The sequence below is a fragment of the Hippopotamus amphibius genome, chromosome 12 (assembly GCF_030028045.1).
Source record: "Hippopotamus amphibius kiboko isolate mHipAmp2 chromosome 12, mHipAmp2.hap2, whole genome shotgun sequence".
Classification (NCBI taxonomy): domain Eukaryota; kingdom Metazoa; phylum Chordata; class Mammalia; order Artiodactyla; family Hippopotamidae; genus Hippopotamus; species Hippopotamus amphibius.
In genome coordinates, this window is record NC_080197.1 from 24,850,176 (window position 1) to 24,871,052 (window position 20,877).

At 37.7% G+C, this 20,877-nt stretch overlaps 1 protein-coding gene across 4 annotated transcripts in view; it reads left to right on the forward strand.

Annotated features, from left to right (window-relative positions):
- Positions 1–20,877, forward strand: part of TRPC4AP (transient receptor potential cation channel subfamily C member 4 associated protein) — a 71,223-nt gene that overhangs the window by 24,208 nt on the left and 26,138 nt on the right. For all 4 annotated transcript variants that reach the window (XM_057700878.1, XM_057700879.1, XM_057700880.1 and 1 more), the window contains 4 exons: positions 591–648; positions 2,889–2,944; positions 5,470–5,598; positions 10,002–10,209. In XM_057700878.1, coding sequence (XP_057556861.1) covers positions 591–648; positions 2,889–2,944; positions 5,470–5,598; positions 10,002–10,209 — 451 coding nt within the window. The remainder of the gene's footprint in view (positions 1–590; positions 649–2,888; positions 2,945–5,469; positions 5,599–10,001; positions 10,210–20,877) is intronic.

Sequence of the window (20,877 nt, forward strand, 5' to 3'; positions counted from 1 at the left end):
CCTTTTATCATTATAAACCTGTCCTTTGTTTCAATAGAATGGGTTTTTAAATGCGTATTTATTGTAAACAGTTTAAACAAAATTATGTGTTGTATTAAAAGTATGTAAAATGAAAAATGAATGCATATCCTCCCCAGCCCCCTGTAGAAATCAGTATTAACAGTTTATGGTATATCTTTTGTGATTCTTTTTATAAACTTGTGTTTATAAAAGAACATAAATATTCTAAAGCAAAAGAGGAATTATAGTGATAATGTTCTGCAGCTTTTAAAAAATTAAAGCCACGTTGGATCCCAGCAATTAACTAATGTAACTTTCTTATTTTTAAAAATGAGAGCTGAGGCCATGGAGGGACACTGACTTGCCTGAGTTTACATGGGGAATAGGTGGCTGAGCTGTGGCTAGAAACCAGGTTTTCTGACTCTTGGTACAGTGCTCATTTCCCTGAACTTCACTGCCTTCTGCCTGTGTTGGAACAAGAGATTCTTTCAGGACTGTGACTGATATTTGGGCCGTGAATTGTCATGGCAAAGATTGTTTTATAAGTTGTGCTCTGAATTTTGAAAGTTTTATCCAATTTTTTTTTATAGCTCCTTGTAGAAATTCTTATGAGGCCTACAATTTCTATTCGGGGACAGAAACTGAAAAGTAAGTATACTCATCCGCCACTGGGGCTCATTTCCCAACCTGCTGTCGTGATGGTAGTTCCTAGGAGTTTCTCTTCTTTCTCTTCCTAACTCTTAACAATGAGAACATGCCTTACATTCAGCTGTAGGACACTGGCCGCCCCTAACTAAGCAGCTCTTTATTTCATACTTGGTAGAAATATAGATCTGGTGCTTTAAAAGAAAAAGTGTGAAAACTACTGGGCTAAAAGAATTGCATCTTGGGCTTCCTAGGTGGCGCAGTGGTTAAGAATCTGCCTGCCAATGCAGGGGACACAGGTTCGATCCCTGCTCCAGGAAGATCCCATTTAAAAAAAAAAAAGAAAAAGAATTGCATCTTTGTAGTTTCTGATAGTCCTTGGGGGTCAGCTTTTATGTTTTCTTTGCAAATTCTTATTTCTCATATAGTTAATTGAGAGAGTGAGGAAAAGCCTGGTAAGATCATTTGTTTTTTTTTAATTATTGTCTTGCTTTTGTTGTTATAAGTGATATAAACTTTTATAAACTTTTGTAAAACTCTTGTAAAAAGTTCACAGTCATTACCAGAATGTGTATGGTAAAAAGTCAAAGTGTTTAGGTAGCACATTATTTCTTGAATTGGGTGGTGGGTTTATGGGTATTATTCTATCATTATTCTTTATAACTTATACATGCTGCAAATATTATTTTTAGGTAGTTTATAATTTTTAAAAAAAGAGTAAGTACACTTACTTTGGCATTAAAAGCCGGAAATCAGTTAACATTTGATGAATGCTCTACTACAAACATCACTTTTTTTGAAGAACTTCTATTGAGATATAATTGGCATACAATAAACTGCATATATTTAAAGTGTGCAATTTGATACTTTTGTCTTATTAGTAGTGTATATATGGCAATCCCAATTTCCCAATTCATCCCACCCCAACATTAACATGACATACTATATAAGGCCTTGTTTGTACGTGCAGTAGTGGTTAAGAGGATTCATATTCATCTTTGATGTCGCAGCTTTGTATCCTATCTAAATTGTATCCTTCATGTCCTCTACCCTCATAGCAAGTAGTGCCTTGTAATTACTTGTTGGTGTACTTACTTATTCTCTCTTCCTGTACTAAATTTATAAGTTCCATGAGGCGTTGTCTTTTTTATTTATTTATTTTTTTTGCTAACCACTGTATATTCTATATCTGCTCTAGAGTGGATGCTGAATAAATGTTTGATAAATGAGTGAATTCCAGTTCCCTTTGAACCTGAAAGGTCTAGAAGTACTGAAAGTTCCAACATGCTCTGAAGGCATGAAATAAATAAGCCAGAAAGCCCCCATAGGTTGAAAAGTGGGGATGAGGGATACAGGATATCTGCATTGTCTCAAGATTATGTTAGATAACCCTTCTGGCCAAGCTAGCTTGGCAGGGCTACCCACTGGGATCTTGGAGGGAAGCGTAACATTTCAGAGTTTGTGGCAGCATAGGAATGAATGGAAACAGTTTTTAAAAATAAGAGTAATGCCAAAGAAAACAGTTTATCCATGGTTCATACTCAATTTTATCATTTCCTACTTTTGAGGTCATGAAAATTTAGTTTCCTTTTTGTCGTACTCTCCTGTTCCTGCTCACAGGGAAGTAACTATTTCTTTACTGGAGTTAGTAGGTTAGGGATTAAAAGCCATTTATCCAACACAAATAACAACAAAACAAAATAAACACTGAGTCTGTAGTAAAAATGACATCCTTGTTTGCTGCTAGTAGAATTTACAGTGGAAATTTATAACGACAGTCAAGATGCTTATATCAATACTTTGGGTTCTCATGATTCTGCTTTTGGAAATGTATCTTAGGGAACCAATTCAACACAAGCATAAAAAGGCTATAGTTATGTTATTTATGTCTAGCCTATCTAAATAGCAAAATAAAAGAAAAACCTGGGTATAATTCTAACCAAGCTACAAAGGGAACATGGCTTATTAAGTGATAACACCACAACAGGTTGAAATTATGAAGACTGTGGAATGTAATAAGCATAATACTATATCAAACCAAACAGCAGTATACAGATTGGTTTGTAGGCTCTGATGGGTACCATGAAACTCTTTGGTAAATAAGGACTGGAAGGAGGTATGCTAAAAGGAAAATAATCATCTTGGAGGAGATTATGGGGAATAATTCTTATGTTCAGAATTTAATTCTGTTACACTGTCTTTCCAATGAGAAAAATAACCAGTTATTCCCCTTTCACTTTCAGTAAGTGATGAAATGTCCAAGGACTGTTTGAGCATCTTATATAATACCTGTGTCTGTGTAAGTACCCCTGCCATTGGGCCTCATTTATCTCCCTACCACAGCTGCGGTGCTTGAGGAGGGAAGATTTGAATGGGGGTGGTAGACATGACAGCTATCTTCAGACACTGGAGAATTGGACTTACATTACGTGTGCCTGAGAACCAGAACCAACGGGTAAAAATTATGGATGGCAAGATTTCATAGTAATTGTTAAGAGCCATGGCTGCTTCAGCAGGTACTAAACTCCTCTAGCCCTGGAGGTTTCCAAGCAGAGACTGAGCAAATACTTGTTAAATGGATGCAAGCATTGGAAGAGTGTCTGTGACCTTTTAAGATTCCTTTAAACTCTGTTGTGCCTACTCCTTTGTTTTTATCGTTAGAAAACAAAACAAGAACCAGAAGACCCACCATGTGTTGAGCAGGACACTCAATTAGGTTGATCACTGAGTGAGAAAGAATGGTGAATAGAAGAAGCAATTTGGTGGAAAAAGCATAGCACTTAGTGCTAGAACTTGGTTTGGGTTTCTGACTCCTGGCTTCATGCTTATTAATTCTCCTTTCATCTTAGCAGAGTGCAATTAGTAATCATACTGACATTATAGGGTTGTTGTGAGGATTAAGTGAGATGATAGATGTGAAAGCACTTTGTAAAGCAATGTACAAATGTTAATTTTTGTAAGACACAGTACCTGTCTTTTGGAAACTTATGTAGTAAACTGTAAAGAGTGAATCACATACAGTAGAAGTGAAACCTGTATGTAATGAAAACACAAAGGAACGTTTAATTCCATTTCATTTCTTGCCTCATTCAAAAAAAAGATTTCAGGCATCTTGTTAGAAGTATGTAAAATCTACCAAGAGTATAAATTTAGAAGTAGGTATCCAGGAATCGGGCCAAACATAAAATCATCTGTACTATGGATAGGGTACAAATTTGGGTTTAAGCTTCTTAGCAACCAGCACAAATAGGGAAATATGTTTCAACACTTAGCACACAGTTCAGCATCTATAACAGTGCTATGCAATAGAAATATGACACGAAACACTTAGGTTATTTTATTTTACCTTTAGGAATAACATATTTATTAGTTCAGGGTTGATATCTTAAGATAAAAATCAGCATCTGTAAAAATCTTGGCAACGTACATGATAGGCTGTTTGAATAAAAAGAATTGAAAAGTGATAATGTAAAGTTTTGGACATAACTGTAAACAAACAAATAAGAAATAAATACTGACGTCCTGAGCAAGGGAGGTATTTCTTAGGGACATACAAATGAAAAATAGTTTAGGGGCCTAAACTACATCAATAAGTTCAAAAGGATTCAGCAAAAACTGTTGTCACCGAAAAGGCTAATGCAATCTTAGTGTAATAAACCTACACTTTTAGTCACTGATTAGGATATATATGGTATTTTGTGTTTGCTTCTGTGTATCACATTTTTAAGAGTATGAAAATGTGTTATACCAATCTCTTGAAAATAGTAGAGTATAATATAAAAATACTCCAAAAACAAATGAAATAACCCATCACTCCACTTAATGCTTAGGTATTAAGTTTTCAAAACCCAGTGTGTTTTTTACTCTCAGAGCACATTTCAGTTCAGACTAGCCACGTTTCAAGTTTTCAGCAGCCACATTTAGCTAGTGGCACAGGTAGGCACAGACAGACCCGTGAGATAAAAATAAACTAATTGTTCAGGCAGTGCACAATTATTCTTGTAATTAAAAAATTGTTCTTATATAAAAAGATGATGTATGTATGATGTAATGACTCCGTCATTGGCAGCTTCCATGTAGTTAATAGTCTTATGAGGCAATCTTATGAGGCAATCTTATGAGGCTGTTTGTTAATAGTGACACCTAATGTTAATGATATTCCAGAAAAACAGTTCAGTTCCAAAAAGGAAGGAAGGGGAAGGAAAGAAAAGAAAAGGGAGGGAAGGGAAGGGAGAAAGAAAGGAGGGAGGGAGGGAAGGAGGGAAAGAGAAAGAGAGAGGAAAGAAGAAACAAAAATGTAAAGAGCATAGGATGATATGGTCCAACTTTGTGCTGATCTGGCTTAAATCCAGGTTAGATGGAAACCTAGGGCTTCTAGAGTTGCAAACACCAGTGCCAGCAAGGATCAGGCAGAAAACAAGAAATGTTTGAAGTTGCCTGTTTTGGAGTGGGGACTTAGGCAAATTGTGATTAACCTGCAGTAAGCATGTCCTGTCTAAAGACTTTTAAATTCAAAATTTAAAAGGTATTGCTGGCCAAATAAAACTTGGCCTACTGGGTGCTGGCTTGTAGCTCTTGGTTTAGATACTAGGCAGATACTAGATAAGAACCTATGATGGATATCATTTTAAAAACTCCTCCCCAGAAAAATGCTTTTGTACACAGTGTTTTATATATAGTTTAAAGGATTTAAGGGCTCAGCTAACAATTCCTGATGTAGCGTGGAATTGCTTTTCCAATGTCTGGAAGGGATATTTCACCCTTCACATTTTATTTTGTGGTTATAACCTATTCTGCCTTTTCTCTTCTTCTCCCTTACGATAGACGGAAGGGGTTACAAAGCGTTTGGCAGAAAAGAATGACTTTGTGATCTTCCTGTTTACACTGATGACGAGTAAGAAGACATTCTTACAAACAGCAACCCTCATTGAAGATATTTTGGGTGTTAAAAAGGTGAGCTGTGTCCTCTAGCAGGTGAATGACCAGGTGGAGGACAGTGTCTCAGACAGTTGAATTCTCAAACCTGAATAATATACAGGGCTCTTTAAAAGAAAAATTCTACCATACTCCTAGCGTTAAATTATTTTTTTGTGTTACTTAAATATATTCACTAGGTTATACTCCTTATACTAATAGGTCTTAAATGACTATAAAACCTAAACAGATAGATTGAAATCACACTAATTATAAAACTCAAAAGCTCAGAATAACTTTGAATTAAATGTGTTAGCTAATGTTACTTTGCTGAAATCAAGTTGTACCTCATTAATTATTATGATGCAAGATCTCTAGCATAGCTCTGCTGCTGTGTGCTCTGCAGTGACTCCGTTCTCCTACCCCTTTTCTGTATTTGAACTGTTGCGAAGCTTTCTTGTGGTGATGTTTGACTTCCACTTACTACGTTCACCTCTATTTTTTCTCATTAGTCTTCAACAGTTAAAGTTTAATTGACACCAACATAGGAAATAACAAATATGAGCACTGAAATCCTGCCACTTGGTCATAAGGTGGACATTCAAATGATCCAGAATGTGTTCCAGAAAGAAACATCAAACTATGATTGAAATGAAAGCACTAAATTAAAATTTTGTCATTGAGAAATTCACAGACCACCCCCCCTGCCCCACCCCACCCCACCCCCCACAAAAACAGATCTATAGACATGTTAGAGAATCACTACATTAGATTTTTGGTATAATGCTTGTTAGGACTTGGCTTACTTCCCCCAGTCCTTGTCCCATCCTCCATGTTGGTTGCAGGTTGGCAGATTTCTTCTTCTTACTACCAAGGAGGTAGGAGTAGCCTCTTAGAGTTGCTGTTGCAGCGAAAAGAGTACTTGTGTGCATTGTGGTGACCCCAGCTTTCATTTCTGTTTTTTTGCTGCACCTTCCCTAGGCTCTGCTTGTTATTGCCCAGGCAGAAGATGCACAAGTGACCCATTGTCTGTAGGAACACATTGGAGATGTGTTCAGGTCCCAGACAGACCCTTTGTGCCCTTTGATGAAAAGGCTTTATTATTTTTCCAATAATTGTATGCACCAGTGTGTGAGAAGGAGCTTCCAGGGCGGAAACTCCAGACTCCCTGGCAGTGTCAGCATAAGATTAGGATTGCTGCTTCATAACTTTTCCCACTTGTCCGTCATACCCTCTGCCTCCCTTTCATACCGTTCTTTGTTGCCAGAAATAGTGATGAGTTCTGCTAGACATTACGGGTACCTTAGTGCAGTTTGAAAGGGGAATAGACACCATAAAGAGAGTGGGAATGCAAGCCACAAACTGGGAAAAGATATTTGCAGCCCATGCAACTAACAAAAGATTAGTATTCAAAATTTATCATGGGGAATTCCCTGGTGGTCCAGTGGTTGAGATTCTGGGCTTCCACTGCAGGGGGCACAGGTTTGATCCCTGGTCAGGAAACTTAAGATCCTGCATGTAGCTCAGCATGGCCAACAAACAAACAAAAAACCCCAAACAACAACAGAATTTATCATAAATTCTTGCAGATCAGCAAGGAAAAGACAAATGGCCCGGTAGAAAAACGGGCAGTGATAGGAGCAAGCATTTGCAGAGGAGAAACAAACACTCCATGAACAGAAGATGCTTAACTTCACTGATAATCAGGGAAATGCAGACTAAGACCACTGCGAGGGAGCACGAGAATGTGTATCACTGGAAACATTGACATTACTGCTGATCCCTTTTTATATCAGCAGAATATATCTATTTTGTTTTCTAGTTGAACAGGCCCATACCCTGTGACCCAGCACCTAGGGAAGCACTTCCCTGAGGGCTGAGGCATCAGTATTGTGGTTTGGGTCACCTGTAACCTGTGCCCAGACACACTCGTGGGGAAGCTCAATCCCAGAACAGTGATTCTTAGAAATAAAAACACTAAGTTGAGGCCAAGAAGGTGTGAAATCAATTCAGTGGTTCTACTGGCTAAATAGAAAAGATCAAAATGTATTGTGTAAGGGTATTGTTTAAGTTTTTTGTTTCATATTTATACACATATTTGTACATGCATCTATGTATGTTTACTGGGTTGTGATGGAAAATTTATTTTTTTATTCTTGGACGTTGTCAAAATGGTTTGGAAGCCAGTGCCCCAGGAAAGGTTCTGCACATGTGCATCAAGAAATACATAAGAAAGTTTATAGCATTATTGGTTAAGAGCAAAAAACTGAAACCAGATCTCTGATCTGTCAACAGAAAAATGGATAAATGTCTTTTCACACAGTGGGATAGTATAGAATGAATGTTGCTGTAGACAGCAGCATAGCTAAATCATAGAAATTATTGGTAGAAGTCAGTTGGAGAAGGTTGTATATAGTATATCATTTTTACAAAGCTCAAAAATAGGCAAACTGGGGACTTCCTAGGTGGCGCAGTGGATAAGAATTCGCCTGCCAATGCGGGGAACATGGGTTCGATCCCTGCCCCAGGGAGATACCACATGCCACGGAGCAACTAAGCCCGTGAGCCACAACTACTGAGCCTGTGCTCTAGGGCACGTGAGCCACAACTAAAAAAAAAAAAAAAAAAAAAAAAAAAATAGGCAAACTCAAATCATACAAAACTTTTTTAATGTAAAAGCAATAGTAAACAAAATTCAGGATAGTGGTTACTTCTGGCAGAGAGACAGGGAGATGTGATAGGAAAGGCACACATAGCTATTCACTTTGTTGTGCTTTATAATATATGTTGTATCAAGTATTAAACAAAATTTAAAATATGACACAAAGATGTGGGCCTGGAGGGCAGGGGGACCTGGTTTGTAACCCATACGCTAAGTTGGACAAGGCTGGAGGAACTGATGAGCTGAAAGTCCCAGTTTCCAGTAATAACAGTAGCTGACTTTGTTGTGGACTGGGAAGGCAAAGGTGGAATAAGCTGCTCCCAAATACCCCCTCCACAGCCAACCAGAAATAGGAGTGAGATTCACAAGGGCTTCTAGGAACCATTTACTTGTTCAGTACATGTTTACTGAGACCCTCACTACCAGGTTCTATGGACTGAGGCTCTGAAGAGGAGGTAAGACATACCCCTCCCTCAAGGCAGTGTCAGTTTATTTGGGAAATTAGATGCAGGAACAGATAATTACAAAATCATGTTATGTGTGCAGTGATAGAGAAATACCCAATCCAGTGGAAGTTAAGTAAATTAATAGGACAAAGGGTAGCAGGTATTATCTGAGGAATGTAAGGATGTTTCAGGAGAGACGTTCATGTGGTGTACGTTTGTGGATTTTAAGAAAAAAAAAAAGAATATAACCAAATAACAAAAGGCATCTCATAAAATTCAGTATTTGTTCATGATAAAAGCTAGGGATAGAAAGAAAATTCCTTGATATTGGATGTCTATTAAAACTTATAGCAAACATCAAACTGAACCTGAAACTTTGGAGATGTTTCTAATAGGGAAAAAGGGGAGAAGGTCTGCTATCACTCTCGGTAATTGGTTACGTGGACATGTATACAGGGAGACACCTATAGGAATGTTCATTGCAACATTGTTTAATAGTGAAAAATTATAGTCCACCTAAACATACACATATTTAGAAAGGAGAATGATTTAATAAATCGTGGATTAAAACAATGAGAATCAAATGAACCAGACTTACTTGTATCCGTGTAGTTGAATCTCATTGTGAAAAATAGGATGTAATATATCATTCACACTGTGCATGCAGAACAAAACCATGTATTTTTGTTTTATTTTTTATTGAGGTATAATTAATTTACAGTATTAAATTTAGTTTCACGTATACAACATAATGATTCAAAATTTTTATAGATTATACTCCATTTAAAGTTATAAAATATTGTCTGTGGTCCCTGTGCTGTACAGTATATCCTTGTAGCTTATTTTATACATAGTAGTTTGTGAACAATACCATATATTTTTATGGAAATATTTGTAAGTGTGAAAACATGTAGAAAAAATAGAGTTCAAAATAATGGTTACCTCTGAGGGGAAAGAAGTGAATGCAACTGGGGCCTTTAGCCATATTTGAAATATTTTGTGTCTTAAAAAGTAAATATCCGTGGCCACTTCTGATTGATAAAACTTGAGTGGTAGTCTTTAGGCAAAATGGGCCACATGAGCAAAGGCAGAGAATAAGAATAGTGGCACTCCAAGGGTTTAATCCTCAAACCAGTCCTCTGAGGTAGATTAGATAGAACAAAGCAAAGACTTAGGTTCCATGACATACGTAAGGTTGTGTAGAATTGCGGAGCTGGGATTTGAACCTAAGTAGTCTAGCTACTAAGCCCCGTTCTTAGGGGAATGCAAAAGAGTGGCATATTCAGTCTCAAATGAACTGAGCATGGGGATTGTTTTATTTGTGTCTTTTGTAGGAAATGATCCGACTAGATGAAGTCCCCAATCTGAGTTCCTTAGTATCCAATTTCGATCAGCAGCAGCTTGCTAATTTCTGCCGGATTCTGGCTGTCACCATTTCAGAGATGGATACAGGGAATGATGACAAGCATACACTTCTTGCCAAAAATGCTCAGCAGAAGAAGAGCTTGAGCTTGGGGCCTTCTGCAGCTGAAATTAACCAAGGTAAAGTCTCTAAGCTGTCAGGATTTTGACATTGTAGTTCTGAGATCCCTTCTTAAATCATCTAGCTCCTTCAATATTTCTAGAGTTTGAATCCTTGTGAAGGCTCTTAGGGTCCATTTAGAATATGTAGAATTTATGTGTGTGTTTCTGTTCATTATTTTGGGGGACCAGGTCCATAGCATCAGACTTTTTAATAGATCCAGAACCTCAAAAAAGTTAAGAACGGTTATTTATCAGAAGTAAATATCTATCCACGAAGTCTTTTCTGGGCCTTTATCCTATATGATATATATTTATGAGATAGATATATGAGATGTGTGTGTGTGTGTATAGAGAGAGAGAGACAGTCATAAGTCAGAGATACTGGGAGTTCATTGCCAGTATCTGCGACACTGTGATAAAGCAAATGTTGCAATAGAGTCACACAAACTTTTTGGTTTCCCAGTGCATATAAAAGTTGTGGTTACACTATACTGTAGTTTGTTAAGTGTGCAATAGCATTATGTTTAAAAAAAAGTGCATACTTTAGTTAAAAAATACTTTATTGCTAGCCATCTGAGTCTTCAGAGAGTCATAATCTCTTTGCCTCTTGTTGCTGGCTGCTGACTGATCAGGTGGTGATTGCTGAAGCTTGGGTGGCTGTGGCAATTTCTTAAAATAAGACAGCAGTGAAGTCTGCCACATCGATTGACTCGTCTTTCCATGAATGATTTCTCCATAGCAGGCAATGCTGTTTGTTAGTGTTTTATCTACAATAGAACTTCTTTCAAAACTGGAGTCTTCTCAAACCCTGCTGCTGTTTTATCAACTAAGTTTATGTAATATTCTAAATCCTGTGTCATTTCAACAGTCTTTTTATTGAAGTATTGTTGGTTTACAGTGTTGTGTTAGTTTTTGCTGTACAGCAAAGTGATTCAGTTATACATATGCATACATTCTTTTTTATATTTTTTTCCATTATGATTTATCACAAGATATTGAATATAGTTCCCTGTGCTATACAGTAGGACCTTGTTGTTTATTCGTTCTGTATATAATAGCTTGCATCTGCTAATCCCCAACTCCCAAGCCATCCCTCTTCCACCACCCCTCCCCCTTGATTGTTGATTGCATCAACAGTCTTCACAGCATCTTTGCCAGGAGTAGATTCTCTCTCAAGAAACCACTTTCTTTGTTCATCCACACTTCATCCGTTTAACTTTCATCATGAGATTGCAGCAATTCAGTCCCATCTTCAAGCTCCACTTCTAATTCTAGTTCTCTTCCTATTTCCACCACATCTGCAGTTACTTCCTCCATTGAAGTCTTGAACCCTTCAAAGTCATCCATGAGGGTTGAAATGAACTTCTCCCAAATTCCTCTTAATGTTGATACTTTGATCTCTTCTCATGAATCATGAATGTCCTTAATGGCATCTAGAATGATGAATCCTTTCCAGAAGGTCTTTGTAGGGTTTTTACCTACCTACCATTGTCCTTTCTTGTGACTTTGGGGGAGTTCTCATTTTACTAAATCGTAAAATATATGTTCTTAAAAACATATGAGTTTTATTATAACTAAATTATACCTCAAAACTAAGCACATGCGTACACATACACTGACAAAGGGTAACATTTGTTAAGCTCCTGTGTGTGGCAAACATTGAGCTAACTGCTTTACCTTGGAGTAATTTTGTTTAATCCTCTAAGCAGCCCAGTGAAATAGAGATTACCATCCCCATTGCACAGCTTAGGAAACTGAGGGTCATACACTTTTGGTACTGGATACCTGTGTGTGCTAAGGCACTTCATCTTTTAGTTTCCCATTTAGGGAATCTGTTCTGGCAGGTTAGTTTTATCCTATTGGTATCAGTTACCTTCATGGACCTGTTTGTAAGCTGACAAGTAAAACCAGCATTAGCCATCATCCTTGCAGAATGAGGTATTCTAGTCAGTTGGGTTTTTAATTAACTGAGAATTAACCCCAAGCCCAGTTTTCTTTGATTTGGAGGATTGAAAAAAAAAATCTTTATAAAATGTCAGGGTATACTTTCATACCTATGTGGCTAACCCATGAGATTATCTACGTGTGAGGTCAGCTTATACCTTTTGGGATAAAGCTTTATTAAATGTTGTGTTTTAGCATGTGATGTTGTACAGGGTCTAGTCCTTCCTGACTCTGGCCATAATTCCTATCTCCTGTTCCCTCACCTTGCACACATTTTTCTCCAGATGCCCTGGGAAGGCCAAGGTGAATGTAATTAAATTACAGGTGGATGAGAAAGATAGTCCTTAGTGTTGTCTATCTTTAATTAAACTCCAGTATTGAGGGCTTCCTAGGTGGCGCAGTGGTTGGGAATCCGCCTGCCAATGTAGAGGACAAGAGTTCAATCCCTGCTCCAGGAAGATCCCACATGCCGCGGAGCAACTAAGCCCGTGCGCCAAAAAAAAAAAAACTCCAGTATTGAATACTTTTATTTTTTAATTTTTTAAATTAATTTTTATTGGAGTATAGTTGATTTACAATGTTGTGTTAGTTTCTGCTATACAGCACAGTGAATCATTTATACATATATCCACTCATTTTTAGATTCTTTTCCCATATAGGTCATTACAGAGTATTGAGTAGAGTTCCCTGTGCTATACAGTAAGTTCTTATTAGTTACCTGTTTTATATAGAGTAGTGTATATATGTCAATCCCAGTCTCCCAATTTATCCCTCCCCCCCATTGCCTTGGTAACCATAAGTTTGTTTTCTACATCTATGACTCTGTTTCTTTCTTTTTTTTTTAAATTTATTTATTTTTATTTTTGGCTGCACTGGGTCTTTGTTGCTGTGTGTGGGCTTTCTCTAGTTGCGGCAAGCGGGGACTACTCTGTCGTGGTGCACGGGCTTCTCATTGTGGTGGCTTCTCTTTTAGAGCATGGGCTCAGTAGTTGTGGCACGTGAGCTCAATAGTTGTGGCTCGCGGGCTCAGTAGTTGTGGCTCACAGGCTCTAGAGTACAGGCTCAGTAGTTGTGGCACACGGGCTTAGTTGCTTTGTGGCATGTGGGGTCTTCCTGGACCAGGGCTCGAACCTGTGTCCCTTGCATTGGTAGGCAGATTTTTAACCACTGCACCACCAGGGAAGTCCCTCTATTTTTTGTAAATAAGTTTATTTGTACCTTTTTTTAGATTCCGCATATAAGCGATATCATACAATATTTGTCTTTGACTTACTTCACTCATTATGACAATCTCTAGGTCCATCCATGTCGCTGCAAATGGCATTATTTCATTCTTCTGTATGGCTGAGTAACGTTGTATATATGTACCACATCTTCTTTATCCATTCACCTGTTGATGGAAAGGTTGCGTCCATGTCCTGGCTGTTGTAAATAGTGCTGCAATGAACATTGGGGTGCCTGTATCTTTTCGACTTACAGTTTTCTGCAGATATATGCCCAGGAGTGGGATTGCTGGATCATATGGTAGCTCTGTTTTTAGTTTTTTACGGAAATAGAGATATGTGTAGTAGTCAGCTTTGGCTGTCGTAACAGGATAGCACAGACTGGGTGGCTTAAACAACAGAAATTAGTTTCTCACAGTTTTGGAGGCTAGAGGTCCAAGATTCAAGTGCCATCAGCAGTGATTTTTGATGAGGCCTCTCTTCCTGGCTTGCAGATGGCCACCTTCTCACTGTGTCCTCATGTGGACTTTTCTCTGTACACGCACAAAGAGAGCTCTGTTGTCTCTTCCACTTATATAAGGACACCATTCCTATCAAATTAGGGCCCCACTCTTATGACCTCATTTAATTACCTACCTAAAGGCTCTGTCTCTAGATATAGTCATATTGTGGATTAGGGCTTCAACAGATGAATTTGGGGGGATGGGGCAAGGGACACAATTCAGTCCATTTTAGTTTGGAATGCTGAAGTGTGTAGGATGGTGTCAAAAAGTTTTTGTTTTGTTTTTAACATAATGACTGGAGATGTATTAATATGTCTTTTGTTACCCAAACGTTATTGATCGGAGACGTATCAGTACATTTTTAGAGAGTGATACAGTTAACATCACTGTGCAAAGCTGTTAGAGCATAAAACTGATCAGGACTCATTATACAGCTTATTGTCATCGTCAGTCATGTTTTGCTCCTTTAGATTTTTGTTCCAACCTTGTGTGCATTATAAATGCAAGTTTATTACTGTAAAATTTTCAAAGATGATGCGTTACAAAATTTTGAGTGAAGAAGAATTTTTCGGTGAATTTTATGCATATACTTTCTCTGATTGTCCAAGCAACATATATACTAGTGTCTCAGAAGATGATAGTTCTTGCAGAGTATATAGTTCTGATTCAGATGATGTGAATATTAAATCAGTAAAAAGACAAAAAACCTTAATGACTGATTCTGATACAGAGAGTGAAAATGAAAGTCATGGTGCTGGCGAATACTCTTTTGCTTCTACAGAAGAGTAGATTGAAGACAACATTTCACAAAAATTAGAAGACTTTATAGGTGTGTCAGGTGTAACTATTGAATGTAATAACCCACAAAGTGTTAGTGAAATAACAGAATTAATTTGGGGTAACGACTGTTTAGAGTTGGTTTCTCAAACAAACTTGTATCACCAACAGAATGAAAAATAAAAAAGTATGATAAGGCTTTGGGGCTTCCCTCGTGGTCCAGCGGTAAAGAATCCATCTTGCGATGCAGGGGATGAGGGTTTGATCCCTGTTCGGGGAACTAAGATCCCACATGCCTTGGGTGCAACTAAGCACATGTGCCACAACTGCTGAGCTTGTGCACCTCAACTAGAGAGCCTGTCTGCCGTAAACTATAGAGTCCCACTCTCCTAGGAGGCTGCGCACCGCAACTAGAGAAGAGAGAACCTGCACGGCACAACTAGAGAGAAGCCCACGTGCCACAACAAAGATCCCCCAGGCCACACCTAAGACTTGACACAGGCGAAAAAAAAACAAAAAAAAGTATGACAAGGCTTTAAAATGGACTGATGTAACCAATAGTGACAGGAAGAAGTTTCTTGGATTAATCATTTTGATGTGACAAATAAGAAATCCGCACTGGAAAGAATATTGGTCGACTGATCCCTTACTTGAAACACCTGTCTTTCTGAAGATTATGACAAGAAGAAGGTTCAAACAAATAATGGCATTTCTTCACTTTAGTAACTCAGAAACTCCACTTCCTGCAGACAGAATTTGAAAAGTTAAACCTCTTTTGGATTATTTTTTACCAAAATTTCAGTTGATCTGTATACCCAAACAGGAGCTCTCACTTGATGAGGCAGTGATAAAGTGGAGAGGATGTCTCAGATTCAAAATCTGTAATCCCAGAAAATTTGCAAAATATGGAATTTTGGTCAGGATGGTTAGCGAAAATGAAGCCAGATATAGGTGCAACCTTGAGATTTACGCAGGTGAAGGAAAGAAACTGCAAGAAACAGTATTATCGGTCCTACAACCTTTTCTTGGTTCATGGCACCATATTTACCAAGACAATTATAACAGTGTGTTCACATTTGAAATATTGTTGAAAAATAAAACCAGAGTTTGTGGGACTATAAGAGAGAATTGTGGTCTACCAAACAAATTAAAGGAGAAATCTAGGGACTTCCCTGGTGGCACAGTGGTTAAGACTCTGTGCTCCCCGAGCAGGTGGTCTGGGTTCGATCCCTGGTCAGGGAATTAGATCCCACATGCATGCCGCAACTTAGAGTTCGTGTGCCGCAACTTAGAGTTCGTGTGCCACAACTAAGACCCGGCACAACCAAATAAATAAATATTTTAAAAAAAAATCTAAAAATCTACAGAGGGGAGAAATGACATTCTTACGGAAGGGAGAAGTGATTCTCCTTACATGGAAAGACAAGAGGCTAGTCCACATGACAGCTGTTCATGACGCCTCCATAGCATCTACAGGAAACGACGACAGGAGGACTGGCCATCAGGTAACTAAGCCCACTGTATATGAGAGTATAATAAATATATAAAAGGAGTTGATCAATTCAATCAATATCTGGCAAACTTCAGTATCCTCCAGAAAACTCGAAAATAGTATAAGAAAGTGGGTTTCTATTTGAGTAACTGCAGTTTACTCAATGCATTTAAAATTTACTGTAGCCTTAATACACAGAATAAAATGACTTAAAAGCAATTTTTGTTAGCAGTAGCTAAAGAATGGGTAACTGACCATTCTGGTGAATGTAGTGGTAGTCCCACACCTGGTCCTTCTTGTGGCGTTTCTAAAGGAGCCCCCTGCGAAGATCCACCTTGTCGATTATCAGGTAAAATAAAAGAACATATTCTAGAGGAAATAATACCCACAGGACTAAAAAAAAAGAAGTGGTGCCAGAAAGTGTAGAGTCTGCTCTTCTAGGGGAAAGCGCTTTGAAACACAGTATATCTTTAATAAATATTCTGTTCCCCTGCAGAGAGGTGCCCTGCTATACTGCCTCTCACACTCTAGTGAAATACTAGAATGCTTTAGTAAGATGTACAAAGTTTCAAATAAATACATTAAGTGCAGAAAATGTTGTTGATATTTACTCAGATGTGGGTGTTTCAGTGTTCACTTACATAACAAATCACTGGCACCGGCCTTAGTCTCTGCAGAAATCCCCCTGGTCAGTAATGTGTTAATAAACTGCGGCTGTGGAATAGTTTCCTTGGCCAGCAGAATGATGATTTCTGCTGTCTTCCTGGAGCTTAGATAATAAAAATGTTAGAGAACCTTTTAGACCTCTCAGAAACTACCAGTTAACTATTCTATCGATTCAGATGAGGACAGATTGATCCATCGGGAAAAAAAATCATTCAAAATTTTAGTCAGAGATGTGGATGAAGCCACAGGCCTGGGAATTATCAATTTATAGGTGACACGATGCTGAGAGGGGCTGATTTACCCAGCATATGAGCTAGAATGGAATTCAGAATCATCTCACAGAGCTGGAAAGCAGAGCCTAAACTGCAACAGGAAATTTTACAGGAGTATTTGGGAAATATTAATGTTTTAACAAATGAGAGAAGGTGTCTGCCTTTGCAGAGATTATTGAAAGTCGTGGGTGTTTTAGTTGTCAGCGAGTTTAACGTTAACCAGCAGTGCCTGTGGTAGCTGCTGTTAAAGCTATGAGAAGTACAAAGACTACAATGCTGGGGTCCTAGCCTGAGACGGTGTGTTAAGTTGGTGAGTGTAATCGGGCCAGTGAGTTTTTCCTGGGGAGAGAACCCAAACCTTTCATCAGCTTTTCAAGAGACGAGTGACTAACAAAAGCTCAGGAACCTTTGGGGAAATCAGTCTCAGAACCCTGAATATGGAGCAAGTTACATCTGAAGGGCTGTGTATAGTGTTCAGGGTATGCAAACTGGGTCTTAGGAACTGCCCTGTGAGGAAGTTAGAGAAACTGAAGCTGTTTATCTGGAGAAAGAAAGTGTGACTAAAAACCCATGTTTTTGAAATTTTTCAAAATTAGAAATTTTTAGAAATCCAAACTCTTCATTTATTTAATTTATTTTGGGGGCAAAAATATCTATAGTTCTGTTTTTTTTGTTGTTTTGTTTTGCTTTGTTTTTTAATTCACAGACTACAAGAGGAACAGAAGGTATATGGTAGAAAGTTTGTTCCCCTTCCAGTGGTGACCTATTACCAGTTTCTCATCTGTCCCTGCAGAGATATTCTCTGCATGGGGTGGGGGCGGGAAGAAGAGAAGAGTGGCTCCTTTCTGTGTGGCTTCTTTCTGCTTGTACTGATGGTGATATAAAATAAGCAGCATTCTGCCCCTGGCTCTTTTCACTTAACTTGATCTTGCAAAGCATCCCATTCTAGTACATAGAGAATTATCTGATTACTTTTTACAACTGCATAGTATTCCGGTATATGGGTGTACCATAATTTATTTAACCAGTTCCCTGTTGATGGAAATTTGGTTTACTTCAAGTCGTTTTTTCCTACAAATAACTGCCTTATGTATAGGGTTTAATGTGCTGGATATTTGCCTTTTAAACTTTGATAGGTGTTAACAGATTTACCATCTATAGAAATTACTAGTTCATATTTCCACCCTGTATACCCTTCCCAGTACAGGGCCTTTTTAAACTTCTTGAGATTTGTCAAGCTTGATAAGTAAAAAATGGTATCTCAAAAACAAAAAAACAAAAACCACACACCAAAAATAACCCCCCAAAAATCTATCTCAGTATATTTTTTAAAATTCAGGTGAATGGCACATTAAAAAAACTAACCATTTAATTCAGTGGCTTATAGTACATTTGCAATTTGTGCAGCCACCACCTCCATGTAGTTCCAAAACATTTCATCACCCCAAAAGGAAGCCCTGTACATATTCAGCAGTTATTCTCCATTCCCCCCAACTCAAAAAAAAAAAGTGACCTTTTGTATCACACATCATACCTCTTTCACTGATCATGATGTTTTTGAGGTTCATCAGTGCTGTTGCATGTCAGTATTACATTCTTTTTTATGGTTGAATAATATTCATTGTGTGTATATACCAAGTTGTGTATCCATTGATGGATGTTTGGGTTATTTCCACCTTTTTTTTAAAACTATTGACTTATTCATTTTTTATAAAGTTAATTAATTAATTAATTAGGTTGTGCTGGGTCTTAGTTGCGGCAGGCGAGCTCCTTAGTTCCTGCCCGCCTGCTTCTTGGTTGTGGCCAGCAGGCTCCTTAGTTGTGGCTCACAGGCTCCTCAGTTGTGGCCTGCAAATTCTTAGTTGTAGCATGCATGTGGGATTCTAGTTCCCTGACCAAGGATTGAACCCGAGCCCCCCTGTATTGGGAGCTTGGAGTCTTAACTACTGTACCACCAGGGAAGTCCCTATTTCCACCTTTTGACTGTTATAAATAGTGCTGCTTTGAACACGTGCATACACACGTATTTATTAGAGCACTTGTTTTCACTTCTTTTGAGTATGTGCTTAGGATGGAATTGCTAGGTCATATGGTAATTCTATGTTTAACTTTTCAAGGAAAAGTTAATTTCAGTGTCTTTTTTTTTTAAGTTTTTTTGATATGGATCATTTTTAAAATCTTTATTGAATTTGTTTCAGTATCGCTTCTGTTTTATGTTTTGGTTTTTTGGCCGTGAGGCATGTGGATCCCAGCTCCCTGACCAGGTATCGAACCTGCACCCCCCTGCTTTGGAAGGCAAAGTCCCAACCACTGGACCACCAGGGAAGTCCCTCAATGTAGTCTTAATTCACCTTTTTTTAATTAATGAGGTCATACATTATTTTATAGTCACTCACTAATTTATAGAGGATGGAAAGGGGGCTAAGATGATTTGCCAAGCTCTTTGCTGGGACTAAATTCATATGACTTCGTGTAATCCTCCTAATTGCTTTGTTTTTATTTATTTTATTTTTAAAGAATTTTCTTTAATGTTATATTCTTTTAAGGTTTACTTAAAATTTTTTTACTATGGGAGATTTCACACATATAAAAGCAGAGACATGAAAATGACAGTATAATGATCCCCATTTACCTATTACCTACCTTCAACAGTTATCAACTGATGGCCTGTCTTTATCTCTACCCTCATTTACTCCTCCCTTCCTCACTTTGGATTATTTTGAAGCATATCCCAGACATTATAAGATTTCACCTGCATATATTTCAGTGCTTCCATAAAATAATGACTCCTTAAACATCAGTAACGTATTGTACTCCCCAAATTAATATCTTGATATTTTGAAATATCTAGTTATTTTTTGATTAGATGATACATTTGCATGGTTCAGAAAATCTACAAATTCAAAAAGGTGTCCACTGAAAAGTTTCCCTCCCACTCTATTCCCAGTAGCTTTATTCTTCTGCCTTTGGCAACCACAGTTTTCTGTCCTTCCAAGAAAATTTAATGCATACACAAGCAAATACATACAGACATTAGCTTTATTTTAAAGAAGGTTAAATTTCGGAGCCAAGATTTGAACCTGGATTCCCTGCCTTCAAAGTTTATTATCTCCTTTATTCTGACCAGAATTTCTGTCTTACTGTTCATTGTGAGTAAAATGGGACTGGTGGAAATAGGAGCTGGGTAATTATTCAGTTTCTTTCTTTACCTTAAAAAAAAGAAAAACTTGTCTTTATTTCTTCCTGCTAGTATGTGTGTGTGATAGGAAAATCAAACCATAGTTGAGTAGTTTTAAAAGAAGCATTTATATCCTCTCCTACTCAGGAACAGCCACAGTAAATACCTTGGTATATATGTTTCCATTCTTTATATGTGTGTGTGTGTGTATATAATGTGCATATTTTAAAGAGAAAACTTTTAAAATTTTAAAGAAAATGGGCTTAAGCCAATACTGTTTAATAATTTACTTCTTTAACAAGGAAATTTAAACATCTCTCTGGAGTTGCTGTGTAGAGATGTATGTGTCATTGTTCCTAGTGTCTGTGTGCTGTATTGCACTGCATGGATGCATCATGTTTAATCAGTATGCTATTAATGAACATATAGTTATCTCTACTTTTTGCTGTTATAGAAACCACATCAATGAACCTTTCTATACAGATACCTGTGTATATATAATTAGTTATTTGTTTATGGTAAATTTCCAGAAATGGACTTCCTAGCTTGAAGACACAGATTTAAGGCATAAAGGTTATTCCAATTTATATGCCCACCAGTAGATATAAGATAGTCTGTTTCCCTGCACCTG